General features: G+C 38.8%; 3 protein-coding genes across 3 annotated transcripts; 1 reads left to right on the top strand and 2 right to left on the bottom strand.

Annotated features, from left to right (window-relative positions):
* Window positions 1-246: 246 nt before the first annotated feature.
* On the bottom strand, window positions 247-3032 carry LOC109468423 (carbohydrate sulfotransferase 10-like). The gene is made up of 6 exons (XM_019766672.1): window positions 2858-3032; window positions 2565-2650; window positions 1981-2240; window positions 1401-1512; window positions 914-1042; window positions 247-501 (listed from the first exon to the last, which is right to left on the bottom strand). Exons 1-6 carry the CDS (start codon window positions 3018-3020, stop codon window positions 247-249), a joined length of 1005 nt encoding a protein of 334 aa, XP_019622231.1. The 5' UTR covers window positions 3021-3032.
* Window positions 3033-3327: 295 nt separating this feature from the next.
* Window positions 3328-9623, bottom strand: LOC109469009 (fumarylacetoacetase-like). Its single transcript, XM_019767398.1, has 13 exons — window positions 9456-9623; window positions 8786-8896; window positions 8128-8249; window positions 7866-7915; window positions 7593-7683; window positions 7350-7447; window positions 7065-7117; window positions 6742-6841; window positions 6027-6157; window positions 5254-5379; window positions 4562-4663; window positions 4244-4361; window positions 3328-4089 (listed from the first exon to the last, which is right to left on the bottom strand). The coding sequence occupies exons 1-13, from the start codon at window positions 9579-9581 to the stop codon at window positions 4013-4015; spliced, it is 1305 nt and encodes a 434-aa protein (XP_019622957.1). The 5' UTR covers window positions 9582-9623; the 3' UTR covers window positions 3328-4012.
* Window positions 9624-10026: 403 nt separating this feature from the next.
* On the top strand, window positions 10027-18692 carry LOC109469002 (methylcrotonoyl-CoA carboxylase beta chain, mitochondrial-like). The gene is made up of 16 exons (XM_019767390.1): window positions 10027-10266; window positions 11942-12093; window positions 12457-12558; window positions 12782-12909; window positions 13194-13306; window positions 13733-13846; window positions 14260-14324; window positions 14541-14640; window positions 14823-14918; window positions 15466-15538; window positions 15721-15797; window positions 16238-16304; window positions 16831-16987; window positions 17493-17607; window positions 17848-17933; window positions 18352-18692. Exons 1-16 carry the CDS (start codon window positions 10138-10140, stop codon window positions 18467-18469), a joined length of 1692 nt encoding a protein of 563 aa, XP_019622949.1. The 5' UTR covers window positions 10027-10137; the 3' UTR covers window positions 18470-18692.
* Window positions 18693-19586: the final 894 nt, after the last annotated feature.

Raw genomic sequence — 19586 nt, 5'->3', positions numbered from 1 at the left:
CTCAGGATTCTCTGTCACCATCACAGCCTCTAACACAAAAATTATAGACAGTTCTTGTTTTGACAAAAATGTGATACATAAAGACTAGTGTTCCCAACTCTCCTGACTTAGAGGTGTTGGTTATATCAAGCTTCTAGGTGCCTGACCAGTGTATCTGTATCTGTATCTGTATCTGTATAGCCGGTATAACCGCCTTTCGGCGTAACACACCAGCAGTGGAAGCTTGATGTAGTCATGCAAAATGGATCAACGATCTAACATGTCTGTGATATCTTCATCAAAGGAGTACCCAAACATGTCATAGTCTGCTGTGAATTTCAGCTTGATTCTGTGTAAGTCCTCCAGGGGAATTTGTCTGTAGACATCCAAGAATAACCTTTTGCCTGCTCTTTCTCGAGTTTTTGGAAGAAGATCGTCACGACCAAAGATGTTGGCTTTCTTGAAGAAAAGCGGGAAGTCATCCGATAGGGTTTCCGTGTGAGCAATGAAATCATAGTGAATCTTAAAAAAAAAATGAAACAAAAATGTAGAAGTCAGCAAGGAAGGCATTGTTGGTTTATTGTATGACGATAAAGTATATTACACTCACAAACAAGCCTTCTGGGTACCTAACTTGTTTTAAAAGGCAGTGGAAGGAGAGGGATAGGCACTGCATTTCCATACAGTACCATAGACACAGACACACAGTGCCCCTACAGCCTCAAAAAGTAACTGTTCTTAAGTGAAGGCATTCAGCACCAGGGACAGAACCCCCTTGTCATTTTTTCTCACTACATGTATCTGGTTTGTTTACACCAGCAATGTACAAAAGGGATGTTCTTTGTGTAGCCTGTACCAAGGTCTCTCTTTGTGCTGTTTGTCAGAAATATGAAATAATGATAAAGTGAAGGTGGTTTGATATTTTAATACATACCTGACAGGGTGTACAGAGATTAGAGATGAGTTCCCAGTGTAGGTCCTGCCAGTCTGTCCGGTTGGTTCCTACTGCCTTGATGAAGGCCTGGAAAGGCACCAGTTGGCTGGTTATGTTCTCAGTTGACACCTTCAGAGAAACATAAACATAAACAAGATATCAGCTATGATGTAATTATGAAAGTAATAACTCTAGATGTTGCACATAGCCACAAAACCAGGCATAGGGTACTACCATCATCTCTCGAGATGGAAGGATGCCTACAAAATGATCGCAGCTTGCAAGCGCAACAGCTTGATATCCAAATAAGTACTTTGTTCTAAAAGTTTAATGGAGATAAGTGTCTTACTCAGTACAATCAGAAAACACACATCCTGCTACATTTGTATTTCTGTAGAAAGTCATACATGACAATGTCTATGCAATACTAGTAGTATTACATCAATGTCATGTGGTTGATATCTTTACAAATAAAATCAAAGCATACCTGTAGCATGTCTGTATCTGTGTTTAGAGTCTCCATCATAGACTGATAGTGTTTTCTGTACCAAAACCGTGACGGTGCCTCAACAAACTTGTCTTTCCATGCTGATACCAGCCTACATGTAGGAATCATGGTCAAAAGGTCAGTTCATTTTGATGAAATAAGTCTGTTAGTGCCCCCCTCCCCCATCACTCAGTAAGACACTTACAAAAAGACCCAGGGCTTGAAATTAACAGTGTCCCAATTATAGTGTGCCAGGGAGTCAGAACATAAGCAAAATAAAGTTGACCTCAAGTTGTCATACATACTTAAAAAAAAAGGTTTAGACAGTTCAACCTCACTTTGGGACAATCGAAATTTATTGTCAGGACAGTGCTGGTACAATTTTTAAAAAAGTTAATTTCGCGGCCTGAGTGTCCAACGAAACTTTTTACTTAAGTGTAAGACAATTGTAGACACATTAAACTGTTTAACCTTCAGCATACTAAGGTAGCCATTTGGCAAAAAATCTGTGTTGGTTATGGATTTAGGCAGCATGGAGAAGTTTAAAAATTTATTAGAATATACGTATATATATACCCACCTTTCCAGTGGATGACGGACAATAAGGAGTTTGGTGTATTTTTCAAATCGCAAGCGAACTTCTTCCTTCGTGTAGTTAAACTTCAGACGTTTGAACGGGAGTTTGTCTAGAGACTTCCTCATTCCAAATGTGCTTTTTTTCCTCCTGTGTTCCAGGTTGTGTAAGATTGTTAAGGTTGTTGTGCTCCCTGTCTTGAAGACTTGGCAGTACAGGAGTTTGTGTCTTTCGTTGACGACAAAACGTCTTAGTGTAGGGAAGGTCTGCGAAGAACAACACAAGTGAGCAACTGTATCAGAATGATTCATGAAAGCCGAAGGGTGGTTATACCAGCTGTACAGAATGATACAGAACAAGTAACTGGGGCAGATAACATAACGATTTAGTCCATTTTATCACTTAAAAGCAGATAATACTCATTACCATGTAGAAATATAAGATGCTACAGTTTTCAAAATCTATGCAGTTTCTTCCTTGTGTATCTCATTACCTGGGTGTGTAACAACCTTCATTGACAATTATAAGATTACTGTTACTATAACAAGATTACTATACTATTACTATATTAAGAAGACCAGGGGACTTACAATGTTTCTCCTGTCATGTTTCCTGCAGTATTCTGTAATCAGAGCCATCCTCTCAGACTGCCTTTTCTCTGCAAGACTCCTGTTGTCTGCAAGTACATAAGAGAATAAAACTACATGTGTAACTACAGTTGCTATAATAAATATTATTTTGTATTTTGTGTTTGTATTTTGTCCCTATAATATATTTTCAAAAATTAACACTACATATAGCTACATGTATGCTACCTGAAATTCTGTGCAATGTATTGTAACATTTTAAATAAATAAATAAATAATGAACATTTCTGACCTACCTGGAATATCTTGAGACAGTCGTGTGTAGTTTGTAGATTTGGTCGTCACTGAAACTTTTCCTTTACCGGTAGTTTTTCCCAAGTTGAGACACATGTACATGTACAACACTGCGCCCAAGAAAAGTCCCCCAATGAGCCAGTGCAAAATGACAGAGACCCTCATTGTAATATCGTCCATACATAAAGTAACTGGTGTACTATAACATATAACTTATATTGTGTAACTGTTAAACATAGGTGTAGTACTACATATCAAATACATGTACTAAACACACTATGTACTAAACAGTAACCCACACAATCACAAAATGTCTGCTTCTAAGTGTAGTTGTTTAGTCAAGTGAAACAAATAACCTATGACATTTACAGTAGAATGCACATGTTCAAATGTAATTGTCTAACCGGTTTTAACTATTCCAACATGTGTGGTGTTTAAAAAAACAGACCATGGCGACGTTCAAGACTTTCTGACATGACCATTTATTCCAATTCACCACATGACCTAGTTGTTATCAAGACACACTCAGAGTGCATTATTAACCATTTGAAACCAAAACTTAGCTATGAAAGTGGCAACAAAAAAGCATATTATATTGTACTTTGTGTGACTATGAAGACCACAAAATATCAAGCATTCCAAAATTGAAGTCATAATTAGGGTAGTAGTGTATTTATTTTAGTATTTTGATTGCAGTTCATGTGTGTTCCATGATATGATCATCATTCTATTGCAGTCAACAACTACATAACTACAGTGGAATTTTAGATCATAATTGTACTGTTCACTAGACCATTTCATGCCCAAACCAACACACTCTAAATTTGCATGTTTCATTATTTACATTAAGTAAGCCTAACTTCAAATACATCCTACATACACTAGGGCATTCTTATCAAGTTTCTTCTACACACTTCATGGAAGAATGATACTGTGTTAGTGCAACACACATCTGGAAAGCAGAGACATGTCATGTACATTTGTAGGCATGACAAAAACATTTAAAGGTTTGGCAGTAAGATACATAGCCCATACTATGTAATCTTGATCAAGAATGGTCTGGAACCTATGTTTCTACATCACACTAGGCTGTAAAATTCATCCTAAAGTGACTGCATGTTTGGTAGTGGTTTCTGTTCCTCTCAGTAGTGGACAGTTTAAGAGGTGAGAGCAGGGAGGATCTTCCCTGTGCACTCTCCAAAACCTACACGGAAACCTTCTCCCTGGCAGTAGCCTGAAAAAAAATTATGTTTTCATTTTCAATCGACAAAAATTAAAAGAAAGTAATTGGAAATGGCACAGTTCACCAAATGTTAAAATCAATTTTGCCACTGTCAGAAACACAATTCATAAATGTGTATGTTAGTGATCAGATGTGATTCTCTCACCAGACAAAATGACTTCGTCTCCGTCCTTCAGGAACTTGCGAGTCTGTCCCCCACCGATGTCTATATTCTTGGTTCCCTTCCAGCAGAGTTCCAACATAGAGCCAAAAGAGTCCTCAGTCTGGAAAAGAATTCACAGAATCCATTTACACATGACAAGACTTAAAACTTTACTGATCTTTTTTAAAGATCATGTGTGAACTGAAGCAGGAAAGGTAACACTTTTGGCTGTTAATATTAGTGCTGAACTACTAATAAAAACTAGTAAGATTTTGTTCATAGAAAACTGAGGCTAGTAGAACCATGATGATGATACTGTACCTCCCCGCTGATGGTTCCTGAGGCCAGCAGGTCTCCGGGCCTCATGCTGCAGCCGTTCACAGTGTGGTGAGCCAGCTGCTGTTTCATGGTCCAGTACATGTGCTGTACAGGAACAACAAAGTTTAACATACAGTCAATCTTGCCCAAGTAATTATCCCTATAATAAGCCGGCCATCTAGCCATAATGACACCACTTTTTCTCTGTCACGATTTTTTCTCTGGCATTACATATAGGACCACCAATTTCTGCCTATGACAACTGCATCATTTTCAAGTGTGTGGTGGATCCCCAATTTTTCTTGCGGTTTCCTTGTTCTCTTTCTTGTCTTGGTGACATCCACTTTGTATAATAATACCACTTGTCTATTAGAAGAAGACCACTTTTCCTCGGTCCCCTGAGCAGTTGTCTTAGACACATAAATTTTGACCATTATTCTGTAACTAGATGTAATACAAGTTTTTGAAGCTAGGGGTCGCGCTTGTACACTATCTTGTTTGGTCTCACAGTGAAGTTTGAGTTACATCTAAGTTCTAACTGCTAGTTTGATTTCACACATGGAACTGATACTTAGTGATAGTTTGCTCTCATATGGAAGTTTGAATTACATTCAACTGTTGGCTTGGTATCACATTGAAGTTTATGTTACATACAGCTGATTTGGTGTCATACAGAAGTTTGTGCTGAATTTCACCTTGAAGTTTGAGTTACATATAACTGCAGGTTCCGCCATGCCCTCTGCCCTGACAGCAGCAGACAGCTTGATGTCAAAGTTGTACTTGTCATCATGTTGGAGGTATGGAAGGATTGGGGGGTTCTCCTAGGAAAATCAAAATCATAACTCAAGTCATACTGTACAATTCTAATGTACAATATAACATCTGTGTCTAAAATATCACCAGGGTCCATAATATCGCCACCTTGAGAAATAGTGCGCTTAAAGATATTTTTACTGCAACATACCCTAGGTATGTACATTTGATGTGTGAAGGAGTGTGTACCAAAAGTATGTTGCAGTAAAAATATCTTTAAGCACACTGTTTCTCAAGGTGGCGATATTATGGACCCTGGTGATATTGTGGACACAGATGTTAAACTTGGCACAAAAAGTTGTTTATATCAATTTCAATGTATCATACATCATTGGAATGCATGATATGTGACTTCCATTCCAATCGTAGCTAAATTATTGTGATTGTAAATTCATGAAACAATGACCTTTGAAGTATAAAAGATACAATGGCAATGGTTTCTAAACAATTTTTAGTATGATCCACACTACATGTACTTCAAAATCTGAGTGGTGCAGGTAAAATTTGTCTGGCTGGACAAGGTAATTTTCAATGTAAACTGCACCAGTGCAGGTATGCAGAAAAAGTATTTTGAGCCCTGTATACATGTACACATGTATATGCAAACTGCTATAGAATGTAAGATAGAGAAGTTACATGTATACATGTCTCGGACCTGATTAGCGTTGTCGGTGACAAACGGCATGAGTGCGTCCATGGTGACCACCCAGGGTGAGATGGTGGTGGAGAAAGATTTCCCCAGAAATGGTCCCAGTGGAACATACTCCCACTTCTGGATGTCTCTGGCTACGGAATGGAAAAAAAAAGGGATCTCACACCACAATATTATTCAAGCTCTTCTAAATATTTTTATCTTGCTACATTTAATGTTGTGATATGTAATACTATGTTTGATAGTGGGTGTAGCACAACATGAGGTACATGTAAATTTGCTACCTACTGTATTTGCTAATGCTCTTCCCTCTATACCATTACGGTATTTTTGGTCACCTTGTGGCGCCAAATGGCAGCCGCACAGACCCTTGCGACAGTTCCACAAAAAAAAATTGTGGAGCAAATATGTGTGTTATCATGTATATTACTTGTTCGTTGTGATCTGTATTGATTATTATGTGATACCCTGCATCAATTCAGACGTTAAAGGCTGCGACTGCACGGGTACTGTTTGGCCAATAAAAACCATTATTATTGTTTGTGATTGTAAAATCTCACAGTTTTCAGACTTTTAGTGACAGTCGAAAGCTGCTGTGCTGCCATTTCATTCCAATGACTTTATTAGATTTATGCTATACAAAAGCTAGTTACTCTAAATGTACCCCATTGATGGTAGACTATTTACTATAATGAACAGACAGGGATTTTATACCCACCACTCCAGTCGTTCATGACTACCATGCCAAAGATGTGGTCCTGAGCCTTGGACACTGGGATGGGCTGTCCTAGCTCGTTGGGTGGGCCCACGAAGAATGCCTGTCAAAATCAAGTACAAACATAAGATGAACTCTATTAATTTCTTTCCAAAAATAATATCAACTTTCTGAACAGTACATTCCATAATTGTTATATCATGCAGTAAGATTACACAATTTTAGTCCATGACTTTCTGTGACTAACGGTACATTTTGATATAAAACACTCACTGTTGCTACAAAATATGGTTCAAATAATGGGATATAAGTACTTCAAAACATACCATCTCCAACTCAATGTCCAGAAGTTTGCATGGCCCAAAGACAGGTGGCTTGCCTGTAATAAACACATGAACATGGTTATAATCATAACATGCAGTACTTTCCCATATAAGCTCTTTGAAATCACATAACTTGCCATCTCTTGAAAGAAGGAATAGAATTTACATTATTTGTGCATTTCCACGACATATCATTTGGAATTCATGCTTCTCAGTATCTAATACTACTTGACTGTCACATTGAACTAACTAGATATGCTTTTATTCTAAACGTAAATGTAAACTTACTGTCGTCTGGTCTCATCTGCCCACACGGCCTCCTGACTGGAGTACCAGACACCACTACTGAAGAGGCACGGCCATGGTAGCCTACTGGCAAGTGGAGCCTACAAACAACACAGTCATAATCATCATTTACAGTTGAAATACCATAGCAGGGTTTGAAATACTTTTTTCTGCATACCTGCAGAATTTTATTGTTATCATGATGACGACAATTGAAAGTAGAATATTGCAGTATTTTTAACTTACCAGTTTGGCATCAGAGCGTTGTCAGGTCCTCTGAACATGGTGCCGACATTAGTGGCATGCTGACGGGAAGAGTAGAAATCTGTGTAGTCACCTGAGTAAACAAAAACAGGTAAACATAAACAAGAGTCAATATACACGTACATCTTCCTTTCTTGCTTGTGATGTGCACAAACCCCATTTTAGATACATTAATGTATACTAGTATGTCACTGAGATGTCACTTATATGTAAAATAGGTCCCAAATATGCAGATGAGTTGTGGATGGTACTTACCAATGGTAGCAGGAAGGTGCATTGTGGCATCAGCCTGTGGGACCAATGCCCTGGAGGAGAAGAAAAAAGAAAAAACAATACAAATCATTATGCAAAGAAAACAGAATATAAATGTAAAACTGTAACTGATCAACAGAAAAATCATGTCATATTTACATGTAACTACACATGTAGATATGTTCTAATAGGTAAACTTACTGTCATCTGGTCTCATCTGCCCACATTACAACAAAAGAATATACTATCTTCTAGCCATGCATACCTTGCCCTAAGATCAGCGTTGTCCCTGAGAGTTGGTTCATCTTCTGACAGAAGTTTCTGCAGAGTGGAGCGAGCTTCCTTCCAGGCAGCTGACCCAAGGGACATTAAGGCATTCAAGGTGGGCTGGAATATAGACAGATAATCAAAAACATGTAGCAAAGCTGCATTGCTATATTAGCAACTTGAAAACTTTCCTAGAACTCTTGTAGCTTTTAATGGCTACCAAATCTACTGGTATTTTAGCTGCCAAGTCTCTTCACAAAAAGCCTGGTGACCAAACCTATCTACAGTAATAGTATCTTAGTTGCTGAGTCTCTTTTGTCTTCTCCAAAAATCCAGAGAGAAGGAAAGAGACTCAGCAGCTAAAGTAGTGGTCACCAGGCTAGAACTATCGTAGTGGAACTCATGGCCACCAAGTAAAGGTACAATAGCGGCATCATGACTAGAGAGCTTTAAACAAGTTGCTTTCAGTTAGGTATGCAAAAGTTTGGAGTGACAGCTAAGTTGTTCAGTGTAATATAAGGAGAGCTCTGTCACCACGTCTGCAATAAAAACTGGTGTTACATTGAAGGGCGGCTTAACAAATATAGAAAAAGCACCATGACCTCAGTTGATGGTGAGTGCTTTAACTTACTCATTTATAATAATGATACACTCACCTCTTCAAACACATGTTGTTTACCACTCAGTGCAGGCCCAGTAAACAGGTCCTTCACGGCACTCAGGTCCAGAATCTGCTCACCGATGGCTACTCCAACCCTGTGCCGAGGCTAGAAACACAACGGGACACATGACAATCAGAGATGGCAGACTTTTTACTACCCACACTTTGGTCCCAAAGAACTGCACTGAGGATGGATGGCAATGCTTTATGCATGCATTATATTGAGAAGCCCAGAAATACACTGTGACAGAATTTGCACACACACACACACACACACACACACACACTCACACAAACGCATGCACGCACACAGAGAGAGACAGAGCAAGGACAGAGCGAGAAAGAGAGAGAAAGAGCGAGAAAGAGAGAGAAAGAGAGAGAAAGAGAAAGACAGAGAGAAAGACAGAGAGAAAGACAGAGACAAAGAGAGAGATACAGACAGATACGCCAAAAAATCACTCTTAAAATTATACACAAAGTGGAGTTACTACTAGACTGTCTCTCTCTCTCTGTCTCTCCCTAGCCTGTGTCTCTCTATCTCTCTCTCTGTCTGTCTGTCTGTCTGTCTGTCTGTCTCTCTCTCTCTCTCTCTCTCTCTCGACTCTGTCTCTGTCTCTCTCTCTCCCATAAGTGAAAGTGTTCTCTAGCTTTTTGAAATGACTTACATTGCCCTTGGTGGAGAACACGCCATACGGGAGGTTCTGTATGGGGAAGTGGCTCTTCTCCGGCACGGGAACGAACGACATGGTGACAAGTTTGGCTTTCTTGGCAGCGTTAGCGGCGTTTTCCATGGACAAGTCTGTCTTTCCTAAAATGTGGCGGACTCAGTAAGGGCCACGGGCCACGTGGGTGAAAGGTCATTAACTAGACAAGTTCATTTGAAGTGGGGAACACTTTTCAGTAAAATTAATAAATGTTGAGTACAAACAACGCCACAAAATTCGTTAGGTTTCTCTGAGAAGATATATACATTTTTTTAAAGTTTAATTATAGTTTTAAGGATGGATAATAATTTTATTAGGCAAAAAGAAATATATAAAGTATACATTCACCCCTAGTAACACAATGGAGTATTTCAAAGGAGGTGTGGCAGTGGTGTGGCCAATCACGTGCATACTAAAAAATGTATGTTTTTTAAAAATTAGTATAAGATGACCTCAATAAACGTTTATAAACATTACAATATTCATTTTACGCAAATATAGCACACAAATTTAATCATTTTCCCGCCAAAATCTGCATGTCAATAGAGAGGTCATACCCAGGTCATGCATATGGCGGACGTGTGATAAAATTTTGGTGGGTTACCAAATTTTCGGAAATTTTTGTCCTCGTAGAGCCTCCAACATGAACGTCTGCAGGAGTTTCGGCAGTCGGCTGGTGAAGGACATGACAAGGACAAGATGGAGAATGTTCCAGACCGCTTCACTGCCGGTTATAGGCTCAAAACCCGACACTAACTCAGCGGAATACCAGGTCAGTTTTGTGGATGGAAAGTCTTAGAGATTTGCCCCCCTCCCCCAACTGCTCTAAGTCTCGTTTACTAGAGTTAACAACATTTAAGGCCTTTTAAAATCTTTGAAGTAACTGTAACGCTCTTAATTTATTGATTTTTATAAGTGGTTGTGAATATACGGTTAGTTACTTAGTATGGACCTCCTTGGTATGAAGTTCTTTGTTCATCAACGCTAGTCTAGTCTTAGACTAACTTTTCCCAAGGACTTTTCCTTTTAATTCCCATGATCATGGTATGATCATTCTGGCATACTTCTTTTCACCTGAGTGAAGTGAGGAAAGTCGTATGAGCAAAAGTACATAAGTAACGGGTTCCTCCCTCAGTACTCGGTGTTCAGTACTGAAGGTGCCTTCCGAACTGAACTTCCAGTTCGGAAGTTCTGTCAGAACTGGGCGTCCAGATCTGAGGCGACTTCAGAACTGGAAAACTCTGAATCAGTTCTGGAAACCGAGAACTGAACGTTCCTTCCGAGTTTCAGCGTGAGATCCTCAGCTCAGCTCAGAACTGACAACGCAAGCGACCTCAACGAAACCCCGGCCCTTTTCATAGCTACAACGCATTACGCTCTACGCTAAATGCGCCAATTACGCTCTACGTTGAGTCCGTCTACGCTCTACGTAGAATTAAAACGGCCGATTACCAAATGATTACGCTCTACGGAAAAGGGCTTGCGGGCCCCCATATTAAATTAAAATGCAATACATGTATCTCAAAAATTGAGTCAGTTTTTATTCTAGTTTATAGTATTATAGACCAATACTACTGGATTGTTAAAAAAGCGCACGGATAAAAAAGAATCACAAAAGGGGTATATCATAATCACAAAATCTCGACCACAAATAAATACAATATCTCAAAAATTGAGTCAGTTTTTATTCAAGTATCTAGTATTATAGACCAATACTAGTTTATACGTCGGTGATGTCAGCAAGGCTACTTCTACTACTGTATTGAGACATATCGTATTCAGTACTGGAACATCCCAGTACAATTAGAACGTGAGAACAGGAAGCCCAGTTCAGAAATAATTTGAAAACTCGGCTTCCAGTACTGTAGAGTCACTTTTTACTGGTCAATCCAGTACGGAACCCGTTACTTAGGTACATCGACACTCGGCTTTCAAGTACTGAATGATCTCCGAACTGGGTAACCAGTACTGAATGACCTTTGAACCAGCCTTCCTGTAGCCGGGACGCAACACAGTACTGGGGTCCGAGTACCGACGGGCGTTCAGGTCTGGAAAACGAGTTCCGAAACAAGATTCAGTTCTGAACTTCCAGTTCTGACGAAGCTTCAGTACTGGAATAACGCCGTTCCGAACTGGAATTCCAGTTTAGAGCTTTCTTCAGAACTGGGCGCCGAGTATCGACGCTATTTTCTCCACGGTTTCCGTACTGGGCGCCCAGTAAGGAACCCGTTACTTTCGTACCTTTGCGAAAGTCGTGTAAAGTGCCTTTCCCAAGGGCAAGGTTGGTGACATAGCAGGATTCGAACCCAGGACCTCTTGGTTCTGAGCTGAATGCTAGATGTTGTTACTTCACACATTCCAATGAAACCACAATGGATCACACAGAGAATGTGAATTGTGAACCTCCCTATTACCCATATGATATCTATTATGCCATCACATTTCAGGATAATTATGATAAGATGCAGAGCCTGGTGACAGACCTGAGACAGTTGGTAGGGAACATCACACAGGGCGGCGGGGAGAAGGCCATCCAACGCCACACCTCACGGGGAAAACTCCTTCCCAGGGAAAGAATCAACTCACTCTTGGACCCAGGGTACTCTGAAACATTTTTCTGTCCCATCATTTAAAGTCACAAATATATTGTGAATGTAAAAAAAAAAGGGCATGCTTTGTAGTTGGAACAAAATGTGATATTTTGTCAGAGATTGTAGTGAGCTAAAAACATATGCAGTTGGAAGCTCGATTGCACTACCACCTAATATAGATGGAGTTCTAAAGCAAATAACATTTTCCCATACATGAATGAAAGAATAAATAACGTTTATTGCTTGAAAACCATACAGGGTACAATGTGTGGTAACAACTATGAAAGAACAAAACTTCAAGACTAATAAAGTGCAACTGCTTTTATTATCTTTTTAAAAGAAAAAACAATAAAGTTTTCTATCATTACCAGATCTCCGTTCCTGGAGCTGTCCCAGTTAGCTGCATATAAACTGTATGGAGAGGAGGAGGTGCCAGCCGGGGGGATCATTACTGGTATTGGAAGGGTGTCAGGGTAAGTTACACAAATAACCCATGCACAAATCCTATGTATTATAATATTGGACAAAAACTTACCATGGTTCGTATGTGATGGAAGCCTAATTTTTTTTCTGTCCTGCACTGGAAAAGTCAAAGTTCACAAGCATTCAGTAAATGTAAAAAAAAAGAATTGTAAAGGGTATTTATCTCATTGCTTGTGATTGTTGGTGAACCTAACATGTATGTGTTTTGTACAGGGTTGAGTGTATGGTTGTTGCCAATGATGCCACTGTGAAGGGAGGATCTTATTATCCAATCACTGTCAAGAAACATCTCAGAGCCCAGGAGATTGCTCAACTCAACAGGCTGCCCTGTATTTACCTAGGTTAGTTTTTATCTACTGATCACCAAGGGACCAAGATGGCCGCTTCCATAAATGGCGAGTAAAACAAAACTATCTGTGGAAGCTGCCATCTTGGTCACCTGACCTGGCTTAACCAATCACAGCATTCATTTTGATTACCTGAAGTAAATTTTACTTACTTAACTTTATCTGGCCATTTCTATCTGTAATTTCAAAAAGATAAAGAAACAACAACTATGAGGAATGAAGTCAAAATGCTTTTTAAAAATTCCAAATATATTAATGATAATGTTATTAATTTCCAGTTGACTCAGGCGGTGCCAACTTGCCCCGTCAGGCAGACGTGTTCCCAGACAGGGACCATTTTGGGCGGATCTTCTACAACCAGGCAAACATGTCCTCCAACGGGATTCCTCAGGTAAAATGATCTGCAGTGTGATAATGATTTGTTAAGGAAATGATGGTAAAGGTAGTCCAATAGCCTTTTTCAGGCCATAGGGGCAATTGGTACGGGTTGTTAAACCATTAAATTGTGCACAGTGTTGGAAGGTGGAGCCCATTCCTCACCTTCCACTGCCTTTTACCTTCCCAACTGAAGTCAGGGGCCCATTTTACACCTACATTGTAAGTAGCATGAGGAAAGCAGTGTGAAGTGCAAATTTATCATTACTGAAAGCAAATGATATGCCAGCTTTCTTTCTTCTGTATCTGCCACCATGAACATATAATTCTGCAAACATGTCCATTTTTGTCAGACCACAAACTTTTGCTACTGGAAATACATGTATGATCTACAGTATACTGAAACTTTCCTGATTGTTTTACTGATCCCCTCCCCTCCCAGATTGCTGTAGTTCTGGGTTCGTGTACAGCAGGAGGTGCGTATGTACCAGCCATGGCAGACGAGAGTGTCATCGTCAGGAGACAGGGAACCATCTTCCTCGGAGGACCTCCTCTGGTAACAGTCTTAAGATATTCGTTCATTTGTTTCTTTGTTCATTCATTTGTCTGTTCATTCGTCCATCCGTCCGTCCGTCCATTCGTCCGTCCATCCATCCATCCATCCATCCATCCATCCATCCATCCATCCATCCATCCATCCATCCATCCATCCATCCATCCATCCATCCATCCATCCATCCATCCATCCATCCATCCATCCATCCATCCATCCATCCATCCATCCATCCATCCATCCATCCATCCATCCATCCATCCATCCATCCATCCATCCAACCGTCCAACTGTCCATCAGTCCATCCTTCTGTGGTGTTCTTACTCTAGACACTACTTTAAAGAAGTCATCTCATAATGAAAGATTTTACATGGAAAGAGGAATTCTAATCATTTTATTTCTCCAACCCTCCTTAGGTCCAAGCAGCCACAGGAGAAGTAGTGTCAGCTGAGGAGCTTGGTGGAGCAGACCTACATTGCAGGTAAATTTTTGAAACTTTTCTAAGATATTCATTTGTAGTATAGTCAGACCACTAGAAGTATATGGGTTGGAACTTTACAATTACACTATTACAGTATGGTATGTTTATATACATTGTACATGCATGATCTTGGAGTTTGGTTAGATTGTTTTGGAAGATAAGTCAAAATTGTGGTTTCATTTTTCCGACATGTGGACTCTTTTTTTTCCTTTGCAGCAAATCTGGAGTAACAGATCACTACGCCCTGGATGACCAGCATGCTTTGCACATAGCCAGGAGGATTGTGGGTAATCTCAACTACACCAAGTCTCCGAGTGTAAGTACCTAGTTATTTAGGGGAAAAGAATAATTGTCGAGTCGCTTGTATATAATAATGTATATTGAGTATAGGAAAAATTTTTTCCACCTAGTCGATATACTGTTGTTTTTTTTACATTTCCTGGCTTAATTTTCCAGAACCAGTTTATTCTTTTCTGAATTTTCTTTATGCTTCTCTAGGTGACAATTACAGAACCAGAAGAGCCTCTGTACGCAGCTGATGAACTGTATGGAATTGTGGGAGCCAACCTCAAGAAAACATTCGATGTCAGACAAGTGAGTCTTGTCTAATATTATTAGTTATTATATAATAATATTATGCAGTCCACAGTTGTGATATCTTCAGAATCAGTATCTTAAATGGTAAATTTAGTTTTACTTTTAACTTTCTATAAGCATCCAAGCATCTCACCAATAATAACAGACTCCAGGACATATTCTAACCATTTTTGATATTGTCATGTAAACCACCTACATGTTGTATATGAAATAGTTTAGTGTTAGTCTTGATACATGTAACTTATAGCATTTATTCATTCTTTATTTCAGGTAAAAACCCATATAACACATGTACAATACATCATTAAAATAATACAAAAACTATACAGACATACAAATAATACAGGAAGAAACCTAAAAGTATAATAAATGGTAGGTCTTCCGAAAGAATGAATTCCTAAGCGACGGATTATTGCGTTGTTGGAGGAAAATAACCTTTTTAGAAAAGAATAACATTATTGTTAATGTTAAAAGTAGATATCAGTTTGATATTATGTACATGTAATACCTCTGAAGAGCTTGCCATATGTTTTACCTGCTACAGGTGATTGCGAGAATAGTGGATGGCAGTAAGTTTGATGAGTTCAAGGCCATGTATGGAGACACGTTAGTAACAGGTGAGGTTTTTCAATAATAACAAGGGTGGCAAGATATAGATCTACTTAAAGAAATAAAGAAATTAGATACAGTATTCTGTATTCTAGCTGAAAAAAATTTAGTCATGCAGAATTTTGAATACATTGCACTTACTTTTTAAGTGGATTATCTCAGTTGAAGTTTTGACATTGTTTGTATACAGGTTTTGCCAGACTGTATGGATACCCTGTGGGAATTATTGGTAATAATGGTGTCCTATTCTCAGAGTCAGCACTTAAGGTATGTATATCAAGTAATCTTTTAAAACACTCATAAACACTTATGTTTTTAGCATGAAAGTTCATCTGTGTTGGTACAAATCATTATGAAATAAAGACTGAACTTTAACTTCTGGCACGTATGACCCGCTACTACGATCACGTGTCACGTTCCAAGAGTAGACGGGTCCATTCCGTGAACAAGGTTGATAGAGTCAACCGAAAATTTGGGGTAAGTCCCAATTCTGTATTTAGTGTTGGAAGTTAAAGCTCAGTCTTTATTTCATAACTTCAGTTTTTAGTTCTTTTCATCTCCTCCAATGCATAGTTAGTGCACAGTGGTGTGATCGATGTATCCAAAATCTTGAATATCATAAATGTATGATTATACTATTTATATTTACATGTATGTATATTATTTGTATTATAAACTTTATAACAGAAAGGTCTCTCTTCTTGCAGGGAACACACTTTATTGAACTGTGCTGTAAAAGAGGCATTCCACTGATCTTCCTTCAGAACATCACAGGTTGGTTTCTCTTTTACAGTTCTCCTAAACCAATGACATTTTATTATTAAAAAAACCAAGAAGACGCATAAAGATTTAAGACAGTTGTCAGTTACATGTATGGTGTAGGGTGAGTTTTAAAAAAGGCCACTTAAAAATGATTGAAGGATTGAATAGATGAGCCAATGTTTTGATGACCGTCTGTCATCTTCATCAGGGCGAATATGACTTTTTTTACTGTGCACTGGAGCTAGGTGTTACTGTAATATTACTAACAATGCAGTCCCAAGCATAACCAACAACTGCATTGTTACTGTAACAGTGCACAAGGAACCAGTCAGTCAAAACGTCGGCTAACGTAAAAAATAGTTGTGAATAAAAGTGACAAGCCTTACTGGGTCTGTTTACTGAGGAAGACCAGAGTGACTGGTCAAAAGCTGTAGGTGAGAGAACTTTTTGTATTGCGCCAAAAGTTTCAAGTTTAAAGAAAGAAAAGAACTTTATTGTTCAACTCGTCATTGAGTTTGTATGCTGTGTTGTCTTGCAGGTTTCATGGTGGGTAAGGATGCGGAGGCTGGTGGGATAGCAAAAGACGGAGCTAAGATGGTGACCGCCGTGTCCTGCGCCAAGGTCCCCAAACTCACTGTCATCATCGGAGGGTCGTACGGAGCAGGGAACTATGGGATGTGTGGCAGGGCTTATGGGTAAATTTGATCACAAAACTGTTAATCTACCCTTAAACTAGAACAGTTTTTTTTTGTTTTTGGGGTTTTTGAGAGAGACAATTTCTGGTCCATCACAGAAAATTATAACTCACCAAATTTTCTGGCCTACTGGAGGAATAATGACCCACTCATCTCTGACCTGTGACCATGTGTGGCTCTATTCTCAGTCCCAGGTTCCTGCACGTGACCCAACTCTGACCTCTGACCTTTTTGTGGTTGAGACCAATCCCTGACCTGTAACCTTTGTGTGGTTGTGTTCTCAGTCGCAGGTTCCTGTACATGTGTCCTATCCCTGACCTCTGACCTTTGTGTGGTTGTGTTCTCAGTCCCAGGTTCCTGTACATGTGGCCCAACTTTGACCTCTGACCTTTGTATGGCTCTTTTCTTAGTCCCAGGTTTCTGTACATGTGACCAATCCCTGACCTCTGACCTTTTTGTGGCTCTGTTGAGACCAATCCTTGACCTCTGACCTTTATGTTCTCAGTCCCAGGTTCCTGTACATGTGGCCCAACTCCCGTATCTCAGTGATGGGAGGAGAGCAGGCTGCTAACGTCCTGGCCACCATCAGTAAAGAACAGAGAAGACGGGAGGGGAAAGAGGTGTGTGAACTCGAATACAATGTTCACAACACTGCAACATGACAACAGTTTTAACTTACAAAGTTAGAAGACATTTTCTGTAGTTAATTGCTCGTAATTAAAAAATGGTAGATGTATCCTTGTTGTGGAAAGCCAGGTTTGTTTGTTTATTTGAACCATTCTTTATTTATGAAAGCTGAAAGTTATGAGGGAAGAGGTAAGGTACTTTAAGCGAGTGATTTATTTTGTCTTTTTCTACAGTTCACAGCTGAAGAAGAGAAAGCCTTGATGGACCCAATCATCAAGAGGTTTGAGATTGAAGGTCATCCATACTTCTCCAGTGCCAGGTATGTTTTTATTTATTTTTGCCCTGTCATTTCATATTTTTTCTGAAAAAAATCCAAGAATCAACAAAATAATCTTACGGGTTTTGCAAAGCAGCCCTACGTTCTGCCAATGTGTTCTACGGTGGTACAGTTTGTAAGCTGTGCAATCTCAAACGATTATGCCGTAATTTTTATGTTTACCGAAGGAAAACATATTTTTTTTGCTCTGTTTCTTCTTCCTCCTCTTCTCCAAACCAATAAGGTCAATGACCTGAACCACACGTCTGTCACCATGGTAACTAGTGTTGGGTTACATCATGTTTCAATTTTATAGCAGGAGAGATTTAGACTCCTGTCACCATACATGTATATATGAATGTGTTTGAGTAGACCATATGTGCATGAAGGTAAACATTATGCATTTGTTTGTGTTTTTCAGACTCTGGGATGATGGAGTTATAGACCCAGCTGACACCAGGACTGTCCTAGGTCTGAGTCTGAGTGCAGCTCTGAACGCTCCCATAGAGAAAACACAGTTTGGTGTATTCAGAATGTAGAATAACTTTCTTACACGTCCATTTTCAATGACAAGAATATATGGGAAACATTGAAAAAGGACACATATGTAAAGAGTGACTAAAGTATATAGCATGCAAATGTTGTCTAGGGTCCAGATACTTTTTTTTGTGACACAGCAAATTGTTGTGAATGTGTCCTGCAAAATTCCGCTGTCTTGTGATAGTAAACGTTACAGCTAAAATAATACATTATTTACTGGTCATTTTTCACTGTCTTCAGTGATGCTGAAACTTGATTCACACATACAGTATTTACAAAATGTATATGACTTTTGTGTTGATTTACATTGAAACAAGTGGTCTCGTAATACTCATATAGATACCTTTTTCCAGGTATTGTATTTACATTTTTCCAAATTTCTAGTGTAAACTAGAAAAACATGCATTAGAAATGTAACTTACAGTCATGTAACACACCTTTGCATAGCCTTGCCACAAATGAGAGACATTAAAAAACAGTATTTGAAATGTCACAATGTGATATTTTTCATTGACTCTATAGTGTTACTTGTGAAACTATCCATTATGTTTAACTTTACATGTATTTCATTTCAGTTAAAAAGTGTAGCGCACATGTAAGCTGTTACAGTACGCACTGCTTTTTGATATGCAGATTAAGACACTTTTTTCAACGTATGATCATTTTTATATGTCATACATATTTAACTGACTTACGTAGCATAAAGTATTAAATTTTTTAAACAAAAATAAACAAATACTTTGATACTTATTGATCCTAAATACTTGACAAAGCATTGAGAAACTTTTTTTTACATAATCTTCACTTTAAACTGGACTGTGGCATTTGCTATCATGGCTGTTTTCTCCTAGAATACAATAATAACAATAATAAAAATACTAAAAAATAACTTTATTGCATAACAATTATACAGGGTGCAACGTACACATGTATGGCATCTACTAAGTACATATTAACTACACTTTCATAACTTAAAGGCTAACCTAACTAATACAAGAGTGGGTTGCTAGTATGGGATAGGTACATGTATGAATTTCTACAATCATTGGAGGAGTTTCTAATATCTATAGTATACAGTGACTGTCTTTAATACATGTATTTATCCCCATGCAGAGG

The sequence above is a fragment of the Branchiostoma belcheri genome, unplaced genomic scaffold (assembly GCF_001625305.1).
Source record: "Branchiostoma belcheri isolate BF01 breed outbred unplaced genomic scaffold, Haploidv18h27 scaffold2, whole genome shotgun sequence".
Lineage (NCBI taxonomy): Eukaryota > Metazoa > Chordata > Leptocardii > Amphioxiformes > Branchiostomatidae > Branchiostoma > Branchiostoma belcheri.
This window is presented reverse-complemented; position numbering and strand designations above follow the sequence as displayed.

Bases quoted from the DNA above. Each gene is read 5' to 3' on its own strand.
- LOC109468423 (XM_019766672.1), bottom strand. From the start codon at position 3,020: ATGAGGGTCTCTGTCATTTTGCACTGGCTCATTGGGGGACTTTTCTTG. The intron at 1,513-1,980 runs GTGGGTATATAT...TCCTACATGTAG, and splicing joins GTCCGTCATCCACTGGAAAG to GCTGGTATCAGCATGGAAAG. The intron at 502-913 runs GTATGTATTAAA...TTTTTTTTTAAG, and splicing joins ATCTCTGTACACCCTGTCAG to ATTCACTATGATTTCATTGC.
- LOC109469009 (XM_019767398.1), bottom strand. From the start codon at position 9,581: ATGGAAAACGCCGCTAACGCTGCCAAGAAAGCCAAACTTGTCACCATG. The intron at 8,897-9,455 runs GTAAGTCATTTC...TTGTGTTTCTAG, and splicing joins TGTTCTCCACCAAGGGCAAT to CCTCGGCACAGGGTTGGAGT. The intron at 7,684-7,865 runs GTAAGTACCATC...TTGTTTACTCAG, and splicing joins GCACCTTCCTGCTACCATTG to GTGACTACACAGATTTCTAC.
- LOC109469002 (XM_019767390.1), top strand. From the start codon at position 10,138: ATGAACGTCTGCAGGAGTTTCGGCAGTCGGCTGGTGAAGGACATGACA. The intron at 13,847-14,259 runs GTAACAGTCTTA...AACCCTCCTTAG, and splicing joins TCCTCGGAGGACCTCCTCTG to GTCCAAGCAGCCACAGGAGA. The intron at 17,608-17,847 runs GTGTGTGAACTC...CTTTTTCTACAG, and splicing joins GAAGACGGGAGGGGAAAGAG to TTCACAGCTGAAGAAGAGAA.